We start from the raw sequence: 23,722 nt of genomic DNA, 5'->3' as shown, positions 1-23,722 counted from the left end.
CCGACACAGTGTAGTAACTTTTGCTATGAGGGCTATCAGATAGGGTCAAATCATGTATCTGTAGAGCTGAACAATGCTATTGTATGTGCAGCACTTCTCTTTTAGTTTCACAGTAATTAACAATTTAATACTTAGTTATTAAACTACTTCCACATGCTTTAAATGATAATAAGTACCATGGGTTCTGTACTTAAGGTATAAGATACTGAGGTCTCAGTCCAGCCCATGAGCATTCAGTGAGAACTCATTGCTTTAAGTCAGGGACCAGAGGAAGAAGCCAAAATGATAAATAGAGGTAATTAAGTGCAGTGGTGGACAATGAGAGAGAATCATTCACATGAGGAGAGAGAGTCCAGCTCCAAGCTCTGTCGTGGCTGCTTCCACCACAAACTGTATCCTTCCATCTTTTGCTCCCGCTGCTGTGCTTTCCTCATCTTCTTAAACTCTCTGTTGCACACAAAGTAAACATTTTACAGCACCATTCCAGCTCTGTGCTTTGTCAAGTCAAAAACCTTCTAGGACACCCCTTTCTTCATGAACAATGTTCAGATCTTTCCATTTGTGGTTTAGGTCCCTGATAATCTGGTTTCAACGGGCTTTCTAGTCAGACCCACCACTCTTCACACCTGGCACTTTTAAGTGTCAGTCAATCTGGGCTTGCTGAGCCACGGGAGATACCTCAGTCTTCTCGCTCATTCCTCTGTCCCTGCATTTCCTCTGTCTGAGATGATCTTTCCTTAGCTGAGTCACTTTGGCATCTCAGAGGTTAACTCTGCCAGGTAGCCTTTTCTAACTCCTTCCCTTCTCCCTTTAAACCTGACTTTAACCCCAACTCTCCACTCCCACGTCCCAGTCCCAAGTGGGATCGAGAACTTTGTTTATAAATCTCTCCTGTCACTTCTCTATGTCTTATATTGGAATTATTTATGTATTTATTTAATTTCCACCCAGTATTGTAAACACTTTGTAGACATGCTAGTTAAGGAAACAGATTTAAACACAAAGTCATCAATAATGAGAAGATTAGCAAGAAGGCTGTAGTAGAAATGCAAAATAAAACATAGATTTTTTTTTTCCTCTTACTGTTTTTTCTGTCTCTTATATAGCACATACAATAGCTTGCATGGTAGGAATTCATTACCCATATTTTTTGGCTGAGTCATGAAATGCTTGCTGTCATTTCCAACAGGTTGTGGTTCTGCCAGTATCTGTATTTTACTAGTATTATAATATTTGGCAAGTTATTTAATTTCTCTGAGCCTCAATTTCCTTGTCTGTAAAATGGGTATAATGGTAGTAACTACTTTATTGGGGGATTATGAGGATTAAATGAGTAAAGGAACTTCAACTTACTTAAACTACTTCCTGGCATGTGTTAAGTATAATACAATACACTCTGTTGTTCTAGTTACTTTTATTTATAGTTCCTTGAGAATAGGGATCATGTCTCTTTCATTTATGTATTGGAAAGGAAATGAATGAATGAGTATTGACAGTTTCACAGAGAAGATGATGATGAAAGTGGGCCTTAAAGGGTCATAAAACGTCTTGGTTTTAGAAAGGTTTGGGGCAGAGAGTTGTGGAAAGGATATTCTAGGATCCCAGAGAGGTATATTATAAGCCACTACAGAGATGACAACTAGAATAAGAGTTGGAGGGCAGTGGGCAGAGATGACCATCTGTTAGGAAACAGGAGAAAGAGGGAGACTGGATTCATACTAAAGTGGTCTAGTTGAGGAGTGGGTTGAGTCTTCTTGAGCTGGGAGGTAGGTGGTAAAGGGCAGCAGAAGAGTATGTCCCAGCCTGTGGACAGTGGGATTCAGTAGGCAGGACAGGGAGCAGGGAGATGGGCTCAGAAACTCCCTAGCTGTGATGTGTAAGAACCTGAACTAAAGTGAATAGGACATAGGGCGTTGGGCGTTGAGTGCCGCATTTAAGGGAGAAAAGGAAAATGACTAGTGTGGGTATTAGTACAACACACTTGCACTGTTTCTGAGCCTAAAAGTTGGAAATTCGTGGTAATTTGGTCAGATCTGGAAATTATGTTTTGATGTTATTTTTGAAAGTGTGTATTAAAACACTGTAGTGTAAAATTTTGTGAAAAATGACTTTTCAGAAACATAATTTGAACATAAGTAGTCATTATATACAAATAAATGGTTTGTAATTAAATTATAATTATTTTTATCAACCTTAAACACTTTTGGCTAATATAATTCGCCTACTGCTTGTTACTCGATGTTCCTGAAAGCAAAGCAGCATTTATTTTTAGACATTCTGTAATGCCACCTTAGGATCTTGATTTGTTCATATTGGATGGATTTTAATTGCACAAATTAACTTATAATGGAGTGTTGCAGACATTGCCAAAAGGTGAGATCACAGACACTGTGGTGCTTATAAGAATTTGGATCACATTTTAATAAAGCTATATATAGTCTTTGTACATATGTATATATATATACACACATATATGTATGTATGAAGGTATGTATATATACTATATATAACATTTTATATATTAAAATATATATAGGCTTCACAGTTTTGTGCTAGTGGTAAAGAGCCTGCCTGTCAGTTTAGGAAATGTAAGAGTCTTGGGTTTGATCCCTAGATCAAAGGTTCCCTGGAGGAGGGCATGTCAACCCACTCCAGTATTCTTGCCTGGAGAATCCCTTGGATAGAGGAGTCTGGTGAGCTGTAGTCCATAGGGTCACATAGAGTCAGACATGGCTGAAGTGACTTCACGTGCTATACATATACATATTTCCCTTCTGAGCCAAAACAAAACAATACTATATTCTTAAAGATAAGTCATTCCTCCCACTTATTTAATTTATCCTACATTTAGTAACCACAGAAGCCAAATCCTTTTTTGTTTTTCATCTGACATCCAAGACTAAAGCATGATGCCTGTTGCTGTGATGTGTGACCAGCTCTGAGCATTCCACCCAGGCTTGCCATCTCTAGTTGAGTGGTTGAGGAGTGAGCTTCAGGGAAGAGATAAGTCAGGTGGTGAACGATGGTGCTGTCTTTGTTCTTCCTTGAGTCCCAAGTATTGTTCTTTGTACTGTACATCAGTTCAATTCAGTCGCTCAGTCGTGTCCGACTCTTTGAGACCCCATGGCTCGCAGCACACCAGGCCTCCCTGTCCATCACCATCTCCCAGGGTTTGCTCAAACTCCTGTCCATCGAGTTGGTAATGCCATCCAGCCATCTCATCCTCTGTCGTCCTCTTCTCCTCTTGCCCCCAATCCCTCCTAGCATCAGGGTCTTTTCCAATGAGTCAGCTCTTCGCATGAGGTGGCCAAAGTGTACATACATGACATTAAATAAACATCAAATATCTGTACATTCTGATTTTCCTACTGCTGAACACTTTCTTGAAAGAGAGGTAGCAGATCATTGTGATTTATAGTTTCAGGTTTTTTTTTTTTGGCTGCACAATCAGACTGTGCCACCTTGGTCAAACCATATAACTTCTCAGGACTCTGGCTGTTTCATTCATACACTAGGGAAAGGACATAAGTGACCTCCAAGGACATCTCACCTTTAGAGATGAGTTTGTAGAAACACAAATTTCAGTAGTATAGAAAACAATAAGACACCCACTGGCATCCCTCAGAAACAAGTGAGTGCCAGACGCTATAAGACGAGAGTGGCATGTTTGATTAACTGTATGAAATTGAATTCCGACTGAACTACTTTAATTTTTCTTTAAAGTTAAAATGAAAGCATTGATACTATTTTAGTGCTAGACTGTAAACTGTAAACAAAAGACCTATAAAATTTGTCATGCCACATCACGTTTAGTCGCTTTAGTCGTGTCTGACTCTTTGCGATTCTATGGACAGTAGCCCGTCAGGCTCATCTGTCCATGGGATTCTCCAGGCAAGAATCCTGGTGTGGGTTGCCATGCCCTCCTCCTCCTCCAGGGATCGAATCCAGGTCCCTCATTGCATGCAGATTCTTTACCATCTGAGTCACTAGGGAAGCATGGTATCAATTCCACTACGTCTAAAATTTTTGGATGTCCGAAATTGAAAAGTTAAAGTGTTAGTCACTCAGTTGTGTCTGACTCTAGTAGCCCACCAGTCTCTTCTGTCCATGGCATTCTCCAGGCAAGAATACTGGAGTCGGAAGTCTTTCCCTTCTTCAGGGATTCTTCCTGACCCAGGGATAAAACCCAGGTCCTCTGCATTGCAAGCAGATTCTTGACCAACTGAGCCACCAAGGCTTAGTCTAGCTTCAACAAATAACTTTCTTCCTTCATAATTTTGAGTATGTATCTATTTTGCATAAAATTAATTAATATGTAACATGTCACCATATGTTTGATAAAGATTACATGTAAAAAATATCAGGCTACTGTGAAGAAGGTGTACCTTTTCTCCAGCTGTTACAAAGAAACATTAAAGCTTTAATGGGCTGTTATTATTATTCATTTAAAGACACTAGGTTTTGTTAGCTATTTTTCCATAAGGAAGAAAAATAATATTTGCTGAACTCTATCGATATTTTCATAGCTTTACTTATGTTCCCAACAGCCCATTTATTTATTCAGACAATATTTACTGAGCATACACCATGTAAAACCTGTGTGCTAATGACAGGTTACACAGCAGTTATGGTCTAGGAGAAGAGTAAGACATTAAAAACAAAATGCTCCTAATGCATATTTAATTTTATTAATAATATTCACTGTAAGCTGTGAAAGTAAAGTATGGATATTATATCTTATATTGAGGCACCTTATTTGGTTTTAAGAATCAAGAGAGATTCTCTGAGGAAGTGACATTGAACTTGAGACCTGAAAAATACAGTTGGCCATAGGAAGAAGACAGGAGATGAGATTCCCATGCAGGAAGGATAGAACGTCTGAAGTGAACTGAGGAACTGAAAGAAAGCCAGGTGTCTGGAGTGAAAAAGGGAGTGAAGTGGACAAGGACACTAGATGAGCCAGACAAAGTGAAAGAGGTTGCCCAAGGGTGGATCTGTAGGTCATCTAAAGGGTTTTACATTTTGCCCTGAATGTAATGGAAAACCATTGAAGGTTGTTGTTTTTTTTTTTTAATTAAAAACAATAGTTTACTTTTGACCCTGTTGGATCTTCATTATTGCATTCAGGCTTTCTCTAGTTGCAGCGAGTGGAGGCTGCTCTCTAGTTGCTGTTCATGGGCTTCTCATTGAGGTGGCTTCTCTTGCTGCAGAGCGCAGGAGCTAGGGAATGCAGGCTTCATAGTTCCAGTATGTGGGCTCAGTAGTTGTAGTGCACAGGCTTATTTTCCCTGAGGGATCTTCCTGGACCAGGGATCGAACCCATGTCCCCTGCACTAGCAGACAGATTCTTAACCACTGGACTCCCAGAGAAGTCCCCACTGAAGGTTTTTTTAAAAGGTTAATGACATGATCCAATTTATATTGATGGTGATTTCTTTGGTTTCTAAAGCAAGGAAATAGGAGGTTCTTACAGTGTTCAGAGAAAGATGCTGGTGGCTTGAACGATTTGGTAGCTAAAGTGATAGAGAAATAAATGGCTTTGAGATATATTGGGTAAACAATCCACAGAACTGATGATTAATTCCTTTTGGGATGATCAGAGAGAAAGATAAGTCATGCATAACTCTGAATTTTGTAGATTGATAAAATGAAGGGCTTCCGTGATGACTCAAATTGCTAAAACCACATGAAATGTGGGAGATCCGAGTTCTGTCCCTGAGTTGGGAAAATCCCATGGAGAAGGGACCAGCTACCCAATCCAGTATTCTGGCATGGAGAATTCCATGGACAGAGGAGCCTAGAGGGCTACAGTCTGGTTCAGTTCAGTTCAATTCCTGAGTTATGTCTGGCTCTTTGCAACCCATGGATGCCAGGCCTCCCTGTCCAACTCCTGGAGTTTACTCAAACTCATGTCCATTGAGTCGGTGATACTATTCAACAATCTCATCCTCTATCATCCCCTTCTCCACCCGCCTTCAATCTTTCCCAGCATCAGGGTCTTTTCCAATGAGTCTTTTCCAATTTCTTCACATCAGGTGGTCAAACTATTGGAGTTTCAGCTTCAGCATCAGTCCTTCCAATGAATATTCAAGACTGATTTCCTTTAGGATGGACTGGTTGGATCTCTTTGCAGTCCAAGGGACTCTCAAGAGTCTTCTCCAATACCACACTTCAAAAGCACCAATTCTTTGGTGCTCAGCTTTCTTCACAGTCCAACTCTCACATCCATACATGACTACTGGAAAAACCATAGCTTTGACTAGATGGACTTTTGTTGGCAAAGTAATGACTCTGCTTTTTAATATACTATCTAGGTTGGTCATAATTTTTCTTCCAAGGAGCAAGCATCTTTTAATTTCATGGCTGCAAGTCACCATCTGCAGTGATTTTGGAACTCAAAAAAATAGTCTCTCATTGTTTCCCATCTATTTGCCATGAAGTGCAATGATCTTCATTTTCTGAATGTTGAGTTTTAAGCCAACTTTTTCACTCTCCTCCTTCACTTTCATCAAGAGACTCTTTCGTTCTTCTTTTCTTTTTGCCATAAGTGTGGTATCATCTGCATATCTGAGGTTATTGATATTTCTCCTGGCAATCTTGATTCCAGCTTGTGCTTCATCCAATCCAGCGTTTCTCATGATGTACTCTGCATATAAGTTAAATACACAGGATGACAGTATACAGCCTTGATGTACTCCTTTTCCTATTTGGAACCAGTCTGTTGTTCCATGTCCAGTACTAACTGTTGTTTCCTGACCTGCCTACAGATTTCTCAAGAGGCAGGTCAGGTGCTCTGGTTTTCCCATCTCTTGAAGAATTTTCCACAGTTTATTGTGATCCACACAGTCGAAGGCTTTGGCATAGTCAGTAAAGCAGAAGTAGATGTTTTTCTGGAGCTCTCTTGCTTTTTTGATGATCCAGCAGATGTTGGCAATTTGATGTCCGGTTCCTCTGTGTTTTCTAAATCCAGCTTGATCATCTGGAAGTTCATGGTTCACATATTGTTGAAGCCTGGCTTGGAGAATTTTGAGCATTACTTTGCCAGCATGTGAGATAACTCCAACTGTGTGGTAGTTTGAACATTCTTTGGCATTGCCTTTCTTTGGGATTGGAATGCAAACTGACCTTTCCAGTCCTGTGGCCACTGCTGAGTTTTCCAAATTTGCTGACATATTGAGTGCAGCACTTTCACATCATCATCTTTTAAGATTTGAAATCGCTCGACTGGAATTCCATCACCTCCACTAGCTTTGTTCATAGTGATGCTTCCTAAGGCCTACTTGACTTCACATTCAAGGATGTCTGGCTCTGGTTGAGTGATCACACCATCATGATTATCTGGGTCGTGAAGGTCTTTTTTGTATAGTTCTTCTGCGTATTCTTGCCACTTCTTGCTATCTTCTGCTTCTGTTAGGTCCATCCCATTTCTGTCCTTTACTGTGCCCATCTTTGCATGAAATGTTTGCTTGGTATCTCTGATTTTCTTCAAGAGATCTCTTGTCTTTCCCATTCTATTGTTTTCCTCTATTTCTTTGCATTGATCACTGTTCTATAGTCCACGGGTTCACAAAGAGTCGGACATGACTGAGTGACTTTCATTTTCAAAATAAAGGTCCTATCTGTCAAAATGGAAAAGCCCAGGGGTAGAGTAGATTTTAGAAAATCAAAAAATATGACATCTCCCCCATTTTGCAGTAACACTGAAACTTAAAAAGACTGGATTCTTGTTCATAGGTACACTTTCCGGGCAAGAGCTACACTGTCACAGCATCTGCACAAGACACCTTGCCCTTAACAAACGTCTGTGTTTGCTCTGATCTTATAATACCTTCAGCCTCTACCTGTGGTCCTCCAGAATGTTGGTATTTTTCCATTTGGCCAAAGTAAAATTTCATATTGTGCTGTTCCATTGGATACGTAAGTCCCCGTGAAAGTTACAAGGACCCTGTAGCCCAAATAAAATCCTTTGAATCAGGTCCTGCATAGGAAGAGAAAGCTAAACTCTCAATTCACAGTGTAGGTACTGAGCCTGTGGCTTGAGGGATGGATAGCAGTGCTTGAATCAACAACTGTGCTGCTGAGTGTGAATGGGCTCTTTATGGACCCACTGGGCTGCTTCTGCCCAACCTTTAATCTTTCCTAAGCTCCAGATCAGGAATCCAACTGGTCTGCCCAGGACTTGAGGCATTTTGCTATGAATCTGAGGAGCACTCTAAAGGTTTGAATGCCAACTCTACAACTACTAACTCAATAACCTTGGGCAAGTCACTTAACTTCTCCCAAGTGTGATTTCTTCATGAACAGCAGTAAGATCTGTCTCATTAAATTTATATGAAGATAAAAAAAGACAACACATGTAAAGAGTCTTATCTGGCTCATGGTAAGCTGGCCATAGACTCTGTTGTAGCCTCTGAATTCCTGGTAGAGATAACTTTAGTGAAGTGATGCATTGTCTGATGCTTCGTAAACCCTTACAGTTGTTATTTCACATCTTTCTCAATAATGGTAGAAGCTTTCATATAAAGAAAATATTAAAAGAAAGTATGTGAAACACAGTAAATGGCAAAATTCCATTGGCAAGCCTTTGAACTTTAGATACTAAATAAACCTGATTGCTTTAGTAATAAATTGACTGGCATTCTCAGAGCCACTTCTTATTTAATTCTCTTTACTTTATCAGAATCTCTCAATAGCATACATTGTCTGTTCTCTTTAGTTTATTTGGACATTACGTTCATTTACTTGGGAGCTTGGAGGAGGATGTACCAAAAAATATATCCATCACCTCTTACGAGCTCATGAGTCATATATTGTCTATGTTCACTTCTGTAAAGCAATGGAAGCATCCCTTAGGAACTGATTTGATGCAAATTAAGAAATACCAGCATAATTTTGCTGCCTTCTGCAGAGGGTACCTGAGATATTTGGCAACAACCTTGTTTCTTAAGCCATAAATTATGCCCCAGGGAATGAGGTCTCCAATAGGACTATCCTTGAACTTGACTGCAATGGCAAGGCACAGACACCATTCATCTGGGGCCAACTTACCTTCTGTAGTTCCTCACAGATCAGATGGGTGCTGAGCATTCTCTCTCAGTCTAAGGCAGCTAGTGAAAATTAAATATTCAAAAAATTTAGTTAGCAGCTCTCTTGACTGTGTTATTAACCAAAGGCAAAAGAAAAAAGGTAAAGAAAAAAAATTTTCTGAATGTTAACATCAAAAGTATTTTTCAGTTCACCCATATATACAGAGAGAGACCTAAATATTATTATAGTTGTTGCATTTCCCAATGAGACAGTAATTTTCTTAAACTTTTTTTTTTTTAATTTATACAGGCAGACTTAAGTAGACAGTGATGTAGCAAGCAAGGGTGAGAGCTGTGCAGTGTTCCTTAACAGGAAATTAGATTGTCAATTTGCCACCTCAGCACGATCCATCTTGTCTGCCCCCCTTCCCTCTGTGACATGCAGTCAGTTACACAAATATTTGATTTTCATTCTTTCACTGATTTCTAAGTTGTAACCCTTTCCTGTGCCTGTCTAGTTACACATGTGCCTTGGTTTATAGACCATATGAACATATGTGTTTGAGTGTCTGTAAATTCATACAGTTTCAAAATCCCTTAGGAAGGTAGGATTATAAAAGAAATCCAAGGAAAATACCAGTACAAAATTAGAATTTTGTTGTAACAAGTTCATTATAACTCATAAACATAATTTTTTTTTTTGGCCTCACTGCACTGTATGTGGAATATCCCTGACCAGGAATGAGACTCGTGTCCCCTGCTGTGGAAATACGAAGTCTTAACCACTGAACCACCAGGGAAATCCTCATAAGCATAATTTTTAACTGTTTAATTTTATATTATATTTGCTTATAATAATATTGCTCTGAATAAAACATTTTAATTTCCCACAACTTAAAATGATCTCAATTTCTTTATCCTAAGGACATGGAAGTTAGATAAGTATTCACAAGGGGTTTCAGATGTAGCTGTAATATTTTAGTATTACTCAGCCGTTAAAAAGAATACATTTGAATCAGTTCTGATGAGATGGATGAAACTGGAGCCGATTATACAGAGTGAAGTAAGCCAGAAAGAAAAACACCAATACAGTATACTAACACATATATATGGAATTTAGAAAGATGGCAATGATGACCCTGTATGCAAGACAGCAAAAGAGACACAGATGTGTGTAGCGGACTTTTGGACTCAGAGGGAGAGGGAGAGGGTGGGATGATTTGGAAGAATGGCATTGAAACATGTATACTATCATGTAAGAAACGAATCGCCAGTCTATGTCCAATGCAGGATCCAGCATGCTTGGGGCTGGTGCATGGTGATGACCCAGAGAGATGTTATGGGGAGGGAGGTGGGAGGGGGGTTCATGTTTGGGAAAGCATGTACACCCGTGGTGGATTCATGTCAATGTATGGCAAAACCAATACAGTACTGTAAAGTAAAATAAAGTAAAACTTAAAAAAAAAAGATACCAAGCAAATATAAAAATTAAAAAAATTAAAACTGAGTGGTAAGTACATGAATGTTTTATTATTTTAAAATATTTTTTCTGTTTTGAATATTTCACAATAAAATAAGGGAAATATACAAACATGTTTAGGTTATTCATGCTTTCCTCTTTTTTTTGTTACTATAGAAAGTATTCATCTTTTCTGGAACATTTAGAAAAAACTTGGATCCCTATGAACAGTGGAGTGATCAAGAAATATGGAAAGTTGCAGATGAGGTAAGGATGCTAACTGAAGTAATTTTGGAAAGGGTTGCTCATATACACACAAGATTGGTTATCATAGCTGAGATCATTTTTTATATTTACCTTTGTGCATGTCGGTACATGTGTGTGTATAAATTTAAAATGGAAAACTCTAATACTGCTGGAACACCCACCTCTTTGGGTTAGACTTTTTCTCAGTGGTCAGACTCCAGGGCGAGCATTACTTTAGCCTTCCTCCAGAATGTGCATCACTGAGACATGAACTAGGAGAGACCGAGACACCTACAGCACGCCAGGATTATTCACAGTCCAGAGAAGCTTCCGTCCGTACCTTCTTATCTATTCCCCATCTGGGTTCTGAAGGTTTCCCAGCACAAGAACAAAGCTTTGGTTTAATATGATACACTTCTCTGGAAAGCACAGGTTTAGCGAAAGGGTGATGATAATTTTAGAGGACCAACTGGTGGATACAGTCTTCTCTGGAAGTCACCAGGAGTCAGCTGCCTTCGGGAGCGTTTGTCATGAGCATCTCCATGCGAAATATGATACTAAATGACCTAGATATGGCAAGCTATATTCTTTGAGATCAGTACACTATAGGAAATACATGGTTTGAAATGGAATCTAAGTTCCTGAATAACAGCCTGTTTATAAGAAACAAGTGGTTCTTTATAATTGAAGGTATTATACAGAGGAATTTAGAGTTGGTGGAGAGCATAAGTGGAAATCTTGGCTTGCTTAATAGACACTCTAGCTGTTAACTAATAATTCTTGAAATACAGACATCATATTTAAGAAAGGAGAACATAAGTTGTTCTAGTTTATTAAACTTGAGGTTTATGTCCAAAGATCTGAATGGTGCCTGACTACAATTATGGGACTTAAGATCGTTAGATGCAAAGGCCTTCTTAGAGAACAACTTTATCCCACTGTTTCCAACATATTTGGAAATCTTTTTATTCCAAATTTTCATTCCTTGTCTGCCTCCCTTCAGAGTGGATCTTGCCAGGAGCTTTGAAATGCCCATGAGTTTAAACACTTACCCATTGAATGTCTAACCTTAACATGCCCCTAATAAAATGCACTTAGATTAACCGTCTTCATTATCAAAGTTTCCTTATTACTGAACAAACAGGGTTTTTAAAGAAAACATTAACTAAATTGCAAGTGACACATTTTAATGTCTTTGATGTGACTTCAGAGAATGAACTATAGGAACACAATGTGGTGGGAGAGAAACTTTGAAAGGAAGACAGAAGACTTTATAAAATCTGCAAGTATTGCCAAGTTACAATAAAATTTACAGGAAATCAGGGTCATAAAAATAATCTAAAGTTTTAGAAGACATGGTTAAGATTTTTTTTTATCATTACAATTCTTCTTTTAATGACATATATTTCAGACATTCAAATTATGTTACAATCTCTAACATATTTTCTTCTTTATGAATTTGAGAACAGTAATAGGTAAAATCCCATCAGCAAGTTTTATCATTTCAAAAGTTTTACATATTCAAATTTTGATTGTCATTGCCAAACTGCTACATAAAATAAGATATACTAATGATACTTCTAACAAATTTTCATTATTTACATTATAGGCAACTGAGAATACTCCTGACATTGGTTACTGATTATAATATACAAATTTAACTACCCACCAGAAAATTTTCAAAAGCTCTCAGGAAAACAATACTCCAAATCACAGAAATTCTGTTCTCACAGAAGTATATATGGAAACATTAAAAAAAATACATAGCCACTTAAACATTTTATATAAAAATTAACATTCATTTAGATATAAATGAAGCAGGTTTCTACATTTAAGCTTATAACTGCAATTCCATTTCCATATTTTTTTCAAAAAGAAAAAATGTAAAGCAATGAATATATTTTTAAAAAGAAATTATCCTATCTATATCCCTAAAACTAATTTTACATATGTATGTGTATATACATTTACAATATGTTTGTATATGCATATAAATTTTCAGCCAGTACATTTATATAGTATAGCGAAATAATCATAACTCTAAGTTAGCTATGAAAATAACTATGACTTAAATGACAATTCCCTTTTAATCTCTTCCTTTCTTCCTAAAGATAAAAATAAAATCCTTTGGGCATTTTTCTTTGTTAAAAATATACAATCTAATCTTTTTCTATGAGAATCTAACAATCTGAAACATGGAGACAATCTATGTATCCTCATGCCCCAAAACTCACTGCATAAACACCCAACTGTAATGATAGACCCAAGAAGGCAGAGTAGAAGGTCAGGGGCTCATCTTCTCCTGTGAACTCCAAAATTACAACTTGCTGCTGAACAACCATTGACAGGAGAATGAAGGATCCCACCAAAAAAGGATACCCCTCATCCAGCAAGATGGCTGGAGGGGCAAAATTACCTTTAGAGTCAAACCCCATACCCGCCAGAGATGCTTAGAGGGCTCAAACAAAACCTTGGGCTCAGCAGGGGATACCACGGAGTCTGCCCCAGACCTGCCTTTGAGTTAGAGTGTCTCCTGTGGAGGTATGGATCAGCAGCGGCCTGCTGCTAGGGCAGAGGCTCTGGATGCAGCAGGCCTGGGTGTAGCATAAGCACTTTAAATGCCAGTATAATGCCAAAATTTTACCTGTTTAGATTTTTATTTGATCAGCTCATATTTAGGTATATCTTTTTACTGGTCTTTTTAAAATAATTGGTTGTTCATAAAGTTACTGCTGCTGTCCTTGTATTAATGTCATGTATTTGAAGAGTAGTGATAAATTTTTGTTGAAGTAACCTGAGAATAGAGCACAGACAAGGCAGCAAAAGCCCAGAGAAGCAGAAAATACATTGGCTTACAAGTTATGGGGTCTGGGTTTAATCCTATATGGTTGATCATACACTTTGCCCAAATAGGACCATTCAGGGATGTGTCCATTACTTACCTGGACAGAAGACTGGGACGAAAGATGACAACCAGGACTGGCCAGGGTAAACTGGGATTGAATGTCACCTCGTCTGGTCCTCTCTGTGACCTTAGTGTGACTTGTTTCTCTAGAGGGAAATGAAGTGAGTTATAGCAGAGAGTTAAACACTTGAATCTTATCCCAAGAGCACCTTCTTTGTAATTTCCCTTTCCCTGAAAGGGAAATCAAAAGAGCTTATGAAGACAATGTCAAGCCAAGAAATACTCTATTCCTACCTTGGATTTGGCCCTACGCTACATTGTGGAACCTTTGCATAGCTGGACTGGATCATGTGAAGCCGTGAGGAACATGCCTAGTTACAAGCTCTAAGACTTGGGAGCAAAGCTGGCGGCCAAAGCAGCTCTTTCACCCTTTGTGCCCTAGGCCCAGACCTTCATCCTGGCATTTCACGCCTTATCATTCAATGGATGAATTTAAAGCAAGTCCAAGGGAGAGAAAGAGTTTTTGTCAATGACCTGGAACTATGAAAGTCTAAATTTCCCAACCCTAAGCCACTGAGGACCAGATAGCTTCTACCTAGGAGCCCTGAATACCAGCTGTGTAGACCAAGAGAAGTTGAAAGGAGGCTGAGTCTTGAGGGAGAAAAACAAAGTAGACCCCTAACATTGTGGACTAATAAATTGGTAGGATTGCTATCAGTTTTCAAGCTAGTATGTATAAGAGGCCCAGCCTAGGGCCTGGCAAGTAACAGTCAGTGAACATTAGCTGTTATAGTCATGCTTTCATGTGGTCTTTACCTGGTCGTCTTTTATATGTTGCTGTTAAACAGAATCCTATTTGTTGTCTTACTCTTCCTGGAAAATATCATGCATCTTCATAGCTCTAACTAACTCCTCTGTGCTGCTGACTCCCAAATCTGCCTGTGTCCAGAGCTCCCTCACTGATGTTTCAGCATGGACAGGCATCTTCTGTCCATAAGTGAGTTTCTTAGCTGCACCAGCCACACAGTTGTCCTGCGTTTCCAGTCTCGGTGAATGGCATCACCAGCTTCTTGTTGCCCAAAGCCAAGATCTGGGGCTCATCCTTGACTCCCAATTTCTCCACCTGTCTCCACCTATTCCGTTCTGTCAAGGGTGTTTCCTGCAAATATCTAGAATATATTCATTTTTCTCTGTCCCCATCTCACACCACTCTTAATTGTTGTGTGAATTTTTGAAATAAACCCCTTTCCAGTTTCTCTCTTACTGGCTCCTTACAGTTCATTCTGCCCTTGGCAGCCTTGCATCTGATTGCTCGTTTCTCACCTTCTTATGGCTCCTTATTGCCTTTTAGACAAAGTCCACACTGCTCATGGTTGATGTGATTTGTCTCTGCCTCTCCCTGAACTCCCTCCCCAATTGCCCCTGCTTACCACAATCCAACTACACTGAATTTATTTGGTTCCTCTAAGGCACCTTGTGCTCTCTGTTCTGCAGAGGATTTTTCACATGCTCTGTGGCTGGGACACCCTGCTAGCCCTTCACTAGCTGCCCCTCCTCATGATTCAGGCCTCTACTTACACCTCAGTTCTTCCCAGAAACCTGCCCTGATGCTCCAGATAAGAGGAGCCCCTCCTAGCTGTCTCCAGTACCTCCACACCTGTCACGGCTTTCTCCACACAAGAGAGAGATTCGCCTCTTAACTTGTGCACTTCCCCCATGGGCTTGTAAGCACCTCGAGGGCAGGGATGAGTCTCTGTGGTGTTTCCAGTGCCTAGAACAGTGTGGGGCATGTGGATGGTGTTCAGTGAATATGGACTGAATGAATGAATGCATGATTTGATTCATTTATTTAAATGAAAAAAATAAATTGCTCATGTGTAATGGGTCGTGAAGGCAGCCTTGTGATCCACACGGGTGTCACTGTTTGTCATGAGCACGCTGGGGCTTGGCTGGGATGGGTGGTGGGAGCAGCTCCCTCCCTTGGTTTCTGGTTCACAGACTCTTTCCCCACAGTGAGGTGCCCTGATGTTGTCTATCCTCTCAAGCTCCTTCACCCCAGTCTGTTACTCAGTGTTATCCAAACTGATAGAATGGTTTTGGAATGGAGACTTTTTGGTAATTGTTTACTCCTTAGATTGCTTATAAAATAGTTTCTTTCTCTACACATCAATAGTCAGGTAAGCTATTTTAGAGAGCAAGCTAGATAGTAGTGGCCTTTTAAGTTGAAAGTTTGTCCTGGAAAACCTGTAGAGTAGCAAAAGAAATGTCTGAAGGAGTTTACAGAGTCTATCTTTGTAACGACCTACCAAGGGACTTCCCAGTCCAACTACACTTCACTTTCCTTATTATTCTTTTTTTTTTCATGTTTCCTTGTCACAAGAACAGACTCTTGCTCTATAATAACATTTCAGAGTGCAACAATTGCAAAAGTCAATACTTTGAAGAAAATCCCTGTTCCTTTTCAGACCGTAACACAATTTTTAGTTTGATATGTCACAAAATAAAATTTGTTCTTTGTAAATAGCAGTTTGGAAGTATGTATGATTTATCAGTTCAACCACAGAAAGCTGGCAAATGCTTTTTTCCCTAAAGTTCTTTATATCCACAGACTGTGGATGCTTTAAGTTATTTGCAATGCTAAGTTGGAATGAAAATAATTAGAAATGTTGAGATTCCATACATTTAAAATTCACCTTAGTTTGGACAGACTAAGATAAAGTTTATATTTGTTTTTAATCTATTGAAAAATGGTTTGTGGCAATAGTGCAAATAACATAGTCAGAATAGACACACACACACACACACGCATATATATGTGCATATGCATGTATGTAAGTGTAGGTATTTATTTTTAAAGAATTCTGCTGTTAAAGATTACTAAATTATATGATTTCTGTAGCAAGTTCCCTTTCAGTCTTTTTTTTCTTTCTTTTACAATAGCACTTTTCTCTTTGAGCAGTAATTTCCCATTTGTTAGTTTTTTCTCCATCTGAATCATGAGTTCCTTAAGGGCAGAGCCTGGTGTTATTCATCTTTGAATTCCCAGGTCTGCCATAATACCTAGAATTTAATAAACTCCTATTAAGAGTCTATTAAGGAATCTCTTACTAAGCACACACACAAAAAAAATCATGAGGTTAATTTAAGCCATTCTTACTGGCATGTGGAGTTGGTAATAAGAGCTTTGTATCTTTTCAAAACTAATTACTAGTCTGTCTTGCTTCCTATTTTCTCTCTAAAGCCTATCACCATATCAAGCAGGAAATAGGTAATTAATATGTTAAATATTCACTGACTTCAAATTTTAAGTTTTACTAACTTATGTTCACCTTTCTCTAGTGAATATGGTTTTAAAAGATTTTTACTCTACTTGGTCGGGAGTTAATCAGTGAGATAGAAATGTGGGAAAATGCACCCTAGAATGGTCTGCCTCTCCGTCACTCATTGCATAGTTTTGTTCTCTAAATATTAACAGTGCTATATATTTAGGTACTTGTTCACTGTGTTAAGTTCCATGTGGGTTAAAACTACAGACTTTGTTCAGCTTTTTATCACAGGAAAGTACAGAGTATAACTCACTAAAGTAGCTTTCCCATTGTGGCCTTAATAGACGAGGGTGTGAATGATGTGAATCTAAAAGGGGAGACTACATACTGCAAAACATTCTTAGCAAAATCTTAACCCTGTTACTAGGGGCATGATGTAAATCATTAGTATTGTAATACTTCCTGTTAACTTGCGTTCTACGGTAACTTACAACGGGGAAATCTTACAAATCTTGCTGTCATACCTGTGAAGTGTTTCAGTGACCAGGCCTATGACTCAGAATTCCCCAGGTTCTAACAATACTAATAGTTAGGGTGGATTAGGTGCTTACCCTGTGCTACACTCTGTGGCAAGATCTTTCCACAAATTATCTCATTTAATCCCCATTATAATCCTCACTGTAGTCTATCCTATTATTTTCCCCATATCTTCCCCATGAGCTAGGTGAGACTTCCAGTAACACCCTCGACATCATCAGCAAAGGAGTGGTGAAGTGCAGACTGAAAGCTACTTGTGTGTGACTTCCAAGCTCTAGTGTTTTATCAGTAGTTTTCTTGATGCTTAATTTGACTTTTAAAAAATTCCCCAATATTTCTGATTCATCTGAAGGAAATACTGACTTAAAGTGTTAAAAAACTTCTTATTTTATCCTTTTTAAAAAGAGGTTTTATAGAATCTTAAAAATGAGAAAACGGAGGTATGCAGATGAAGTGACTGGTCTTGGTCATGGTCTCTACTGGCAGAGCTAAACCTGGCACCATTTACCATTTGTAATTCATCTTTAAATTTGTATTTAAAAAATCATTCGTCAAAGCTGCATCTGTCTTGTTTGGTCAGCATTCTGGGGCTCAGTGCACATTGTTGAACAAATGGATGGATGTGTTGAGGCTGGCAATGAGTCCAGCAAGGGCACTGAGCGCATGTCTTTATGCTCAGGAAGCTGACAGTCGAACAAGGGAACTCGCACCCCTGCTTCTGGGACTGTGTGCCTGACTGACCTAGAAGCTGATCAGGAGTATTGGGAAGGGTACTCCTTGCTAAGCTATGGCACAGACCTGAGAAGGTCAAGGTGTAGAGGGAGCTATAAGCTGTGTGTTTAGTGCTACTGGAAGTGAAGGTAGAGAGGGCTGGGTTCTGAGTGCCTTATCTGCCATGTGAGAGAGCTCAGTTATTCTGTCAGAACAGCCACTGTATGTTTTAAAACAGAGAAACGATAGGGTCAAACCTCTATTTCAGAAGGGTTCTTGTGGGGTTTTGGGGTGACAAATCAACCTGAGATCTATAGTATGAAGTTTAAGAGATAATAATGGCCTGGATTCAGTTGTTATTCAGTTTGGGGCTAGTGAGAATGAACAAGATTAAGAAGTATTTGAAAGAGGCCTGGGGCTGGAGATAAAGGTGAAAAATCATTCGTTTATCAGTGGTAGTCGAGACCTTAAGAATGAATGAGCTCTTGGAAGTACTGGAGAGCTGGCAATGAGGAAGACTAATATTCAAGGGACAGGAAGAGAGAGAGTTACCTACACATGATAAAGGGAAGGAATGGTTGTGGTTTCTCATAAGCCAAGGACTAGATGTTTGAAGGGGGGAAAAATGTTCTGTGGTCTCAGGCAGTAGAGACAATAGATGCACACTCCTTGTTTAAGATTTCTAGACGACAAAAGGGTAAATATTAAATAATAGCTAAAGGGAAAGCTGGAGGCAGGTGAGGGGTTTGTTTTTGTTCTAAGAAGGGAGAGATGTAGCAGGTTCACAGGCTGAAGCCAATGAAAAGTGCAAGCTGAGGAGAGAAAGAACACAAGTCCTCCAGCTCCTCACTTGAGAGCCCTCGTTCACATTCTCAGCTATTCAGATCCCAAATTAGCTTTATGTTTGAGTCTTTCAGAATACCTCAGACTAGTCCCCTTTGTCTAATTAATGTGTTTACATTCCCTGCCATCTCAGAAACTTGTGAAACATTGATGAATTCTCACAGAGTGAGGCTGCTTTAATGAGAAATCCAGTCAAGGAATATTGTCTATAATACATATCATGGGCACACAGTTAATATTTACTGAACAAGCACAGTGATGTGGGCCATCTCTGACTTCATCACTGAACTCATGAGAGTCTGTCTTAGGTCATTATCTCTTTCTGCCTATATTACAGGTAGGTGGGAGCAAATCTCACCTTCCAGTACTAAATCTCAGACTTCCCAAGGGCAGGATATAATAGTTTATGAATCTCTTTAACTCTCAAACACTCAGCAACACTTGGCAAAAATATGTATGCCAGTTCACATTTATTTTAATAAGTGACATGATGAGGCAAGATTTCATTTTTGTTTTATTTTGAAAGAATGGGTTTCTGAATCTCATTTGTACTTTCAATCTATTTTTTTTTTCTATCTAGCTTTAAAAAAAGTCATTGACCCTAACAGAATTCTCATATTCTATCCTAATATCTAGGCACCTTTAAATCTCCAGTTTAAAAAAAACTGCTAGTTTTTTTTTTTTTTTTTTTTTTGCGGAAGGGGAGAGCTATACTGTGCAGTAGAAGGTTGGTTTCCTAACCACTGGACACCAGTGAATTCCCAATATATCACTATTTTACATCCACTAACTTTTACTTCATAGTTTGATCACTTTCTTAATGTCAGTTTTAAAAAATTAATTAATTTATTTTAATTGGAATCTAATTACTTTACAATATTGTAGTGGTATTTGCAATACATTGACATGAATCAGCCATGGGTGTACATGTGTCCCCCATCCTGAACCCCCCTCCCACCTCCCTCCCCATCCCATCCCTCAATGGCTTGCCGATTTTTTTAGTGCTACATTTCATTTTCTGTTATGGCAGAGCAGAGAATGGAAGGTGGCGTCAAAGACTCTGTTAGGATAGAGTAACTGCATTCTATATATATTATCTTTTCTTTATCTATTGTTATATTATCGTGTCTTCAACTGTGTTATCTGTGATATCTTTATAAACCCTGAACTTTGCCAGTCATCATCTCTTTAAACCCTATTGCAGGACCTGACACAGAATAGGAGCTCATTGAAAATCTCATGAAAGACAAAGTACAGAACTGAAATATTCTGTAGACCAGTGATTTAGAACTGCCAGGATTATACAGTCTTTTGTTCAATTAAAGCCAAGTAGCAAGAATGGTGGTGGTGGAGGGGAGTTGGTATGAAATTTAAACTTTTAGAACTCCTGTGTGTCTTTTCAGATTGTCAGCCTCTTAAGTGTTTTTAAGACTGTAGTACATGAACTATCCCTCCTAAGCACAGCGTTTTTCCTCTTTTCTGCAGGTCGGACTCAGATCTGTGATAGAGCAGTTTCCTGGGAAGCTTGATTTTGTCCTTGTGGATGGGGGTTGTGTTCTAAGCCACGGCCACAAGCAGTTGATGTGCTTGGCCAGATCTGTTCTCAGTAAAGCAAAGATCTTGCTGCTTGATGAACCCAGTGCTCATTTGGATCCAATGTGAGTTTCAGAATTCCTGTCATTTACTAATACAGGGAGGAGAAAGAATCATTGAGACCTATTTCATATTGATTTCCATCAGGCTGTCATGTCTGCAAGCAGACCACCCTCTAGATTTAAAATAATTGCCCAATAGAAAAAGTACTACTTAACATGAGTACAGGTACTTATTTCCCAGTATAAGAGCTGTGTTTTCTAAGTATAATTTTAGATTTCATACAAACTCTTCCCCCTTATCATCACATGGTGAAATATTTACACAGGTGTAACTGAATCCTTATGGTTTTCCTTACTATCCCATTTATACCATAGGAAATATTTATAGCACAAAACAAAGAAATACTAGTGATTATACATAATTAAAAGCATATTTATTTGGGAAATTTTTTTCAAACTTTGTGAAATTTTTTCCCAAATATCTGTCCTATTTATTTATGAAAACTTAGAATCTATGCCATGGTTGGAAACTTGATTGTAGCTGACTCTGTCTCTCAACATTATGTTAAAAGGATTCAATAAAACAGAAGTAAGTTAAAGAATTAAATTGATAGAACAATAGGTCTGTTATCAAGGATGGAGGCAGATTATTAATGTTCTGTGGTGTTATATATATATGTTTTTTCTAGAACATACCAGATCATTCGAAGAACCCTAAAACAAGCATTTGCTGATTGCACAGTAATCCTCTCTGAACACAGGATAGAAGCAATGTTGGAATGTCAACGATTTTTGGTGAGTGTTTGTAATTTACCTTAGATTTCATCTCTCCTTTGATTCTTGATAACAATCTTCAATGTGATCATTCCTGCAAGTCATAGCAATGTACAAACTCTTCCTTATAACACATGTCACACAACCATCCAGCTTTACTCAAAATACCTACCTGCCCAAGTTTCTCACTTTGATCTGAGCGACAAGTTGAGGTTGGAATTCAGCAAATCTAAAATAACAGCTTATCACTAAGTTACATTAATAAATTAGAATATCTATACTTATTGAGTCTTTTATTTGGGAATTAAGTCATAAAAAAGACTAAGTCCCAATGCTTTCAGAAACTAAATCTCCCTTGGATGTGATCCAGGCCAGGCCTGGATTGTCTTGCAATCTGATGTATGATTTCAATGCAGTTGGCAAAAGGTTTATTTCATTTTTTAGCCATTATGTGGAGCTCATCTTTGTGCCTCTCCCAACCACCTTCTCTTTGTGCTTTCTAAACTGCCACAGATTCTTTCAAGTGATGTGTACAAATTCCTTTGGGCTTAGTCAGAAGGAAACTCTGGGGATGATGTATCGCATCATTTCTATTAAGAATTTTGAGGCTCCTTGAAGTAAATGCTTTTCTTAATGAAGGATAGTTATTACCATCATTATTACTAAGCTTCAAGTGACAAATTAGGGGGCCAACTCGCAGCCTCTTGCCCGGCTGTGATCAGGTTCAGCTTGAACATGTGAAGGAGGCTCACTAAACTCATGCATGTGTGAGTGCCTAAGTCATGTCTGACTCTTTGCGACCCTATGTGCTGTAGCCCACCAGGCTACTCTGTCCATGGAATTTCTCAGGCAAGCATACTAGAGTGGGCTGCCATTTCCTTCTCCAGGTTATTTTCCTGACCCAGGGATCAAAGCTGGGTCTCCTTAGAGCAGGTGGGCTCCTGAATTGCAGGTGAACTCTTTCCTGACTGAGCCACCCGGGAAGCCCAGACTGGGGCATACCGTGACCAATTCCAAATTATTAAGCTTTAAATCCACTGTTGAAGACATCCAACTCGTTATGGTGCTGTGGACTTATACTCATTTTTAAGGTTAATACATAAGGGATCTAACAAAAATAATACTCGATTTCAAAGCCCACTTAGTTCCTCGAAAGTTCCCTGAAGAAGCACATTGTTTAGTACCGTACCAATTAAAAAAAAAAAACTCTTGCAGCTTCTAAGTAGAAAATTACATCTAATATCACAAATGGTAGAAGCTCTATAAACCGAAAGGATTCAGCAGTGAAAGGAACAGTCCCTGGCTGTTCAAACTATGAGCCTCTGGATGCTGTGTTCTTCTGGCTTTCCTCCTGCTCTGAGCTGGCGCCGCTCTTGCCTTACTGTGGCCCGCCCTGCCTCCTTGTCCAAGATCTCACTAATGGCCACTTCCCTAGGTCATAGAGGAGAACAAGGTGCGGCAGTATGATTCCATCCAGAGGATGCTGAGCGAGAAGAGCCTCTTCCGGCAGGCCATCAGCCCCGCAGACCGCCTGAAGCTCTTGCCCCACCGGAACTCGAGCAGGCAGAGGTCTCGGGCCAACATCGCCGCTCTGAAGGAGGAGACAGAGGAAGAGGTGCAGGAAACAAAGCTGTAGAGAGCGGAGCAAGTGTTTGCCCGGGACGTCCACACGTGGAAGCTGAAGGAAAAAGTTTCTGCCTCAGAAAACAAGGAGGAATGGTTTTTTTTTTTTTGAAAAAAGAAGGAAAAATTGGGGTAAGAGGAATTAAGGACACTCCTGTGGGTCCGGATCCATGGCTTCCTGGCAGTGGTCAAATTGTGTGACAGGTACTTCAAATCCTTGAAGATTTACCACTTGTGTCCGCCAGTCAGCCTTCCCTGAAAACTTTTTCCTTTGGTGGTCACTGAAAAAGTGGCTGTAAATGTCAGCCAGATTAATTCTTCAGCTTCCTGTTTAGTCAGACTTTCTCATTTGTAATAGTAGAGAAGAACTGTAATTATACTATTTAGGGATACAATTAAGTAGTGCTAACTGGAACTTGAGTGGCTTGTATCAGTTTATGTACCTTCTTCTCTACTCTCTCCATGATATTTAAAAACACAGCTATATTGCCTATTAAGGATTCAGACAGTCCTATTTCCAAGCAAGGAATGGAATGCTGTGAGAGGCTCAAGACAGCACATCAAATATGTACCATGCAACATCTAAGTGTCAGGAGACACTAAGATCTGTCAGGAGACAGAACTTCCCAGTCCTGGAAATCAGGCTTAGTACCATTCAGCAATACCCAAATCCAAATAATTTAGACAATCAGAAAACATCCCTTGACTGGGATATGGGCTGTTATAGTCCCATGCAG

General features: G+C 39.2%; 1 protein-coding gene across 1 annotated transcript in view; it reads left to right on the top strand.

The window, feature by feature from the left end:
* Positions 1 to 23,497, top strand: part of CFTR (CF transmembrane conductance regulator) — a 181,023-nt gene extending 157,526 nt beyond the window's left edge. Inside the window, exons 25-28 of the mRNA XM_068972401.1 lie at positions 10,663 to 10,752; positions 20,479 to 20,651; positions 21,278 to 21,383; positions 22,798 to 23,497. Of these exons, the coding sequence (XP_068828502.1) occupies positions 10,663 to 10,752; positions 20,479 to 20,651; positions 21,278 to 21,383; positions 22,798 to 22,998 (570 nt within the window). The 3' untranslated portion in view covers positions 22,999 to 23,497. The remainder of the gene's footprint in view (positions 1 to 10,662; positions 10,753 to 20,478; positions 20,652 to 21,277; positions 21,384 to 22,797) is intronic.
* Positions 23,498 to 23,722: the final 225 nt, after the last annotated feature.

The sequence above is a fragment of the Capricornis sumatraensis genome, chromosome 5 (assembly GCF_032405125.1).
Source record: "Capricornis sumatraensis isolate serow.1 chromosome 5, serow.2, whole genome shotgun sequence".
Classification (NCBI taxonomy): domain Eukaryota; kingdom Metazoa; phylum Chordata; class Mammalia; order Artiodactyla; family Bovidae; genus Capricornis; species Capricornis sumatraensis.
The sequence above is the reverse complement of the archived record's forward strand: the minus strand, read 5'-3'. Positions and strand labels throughout refer to the sequence as shown.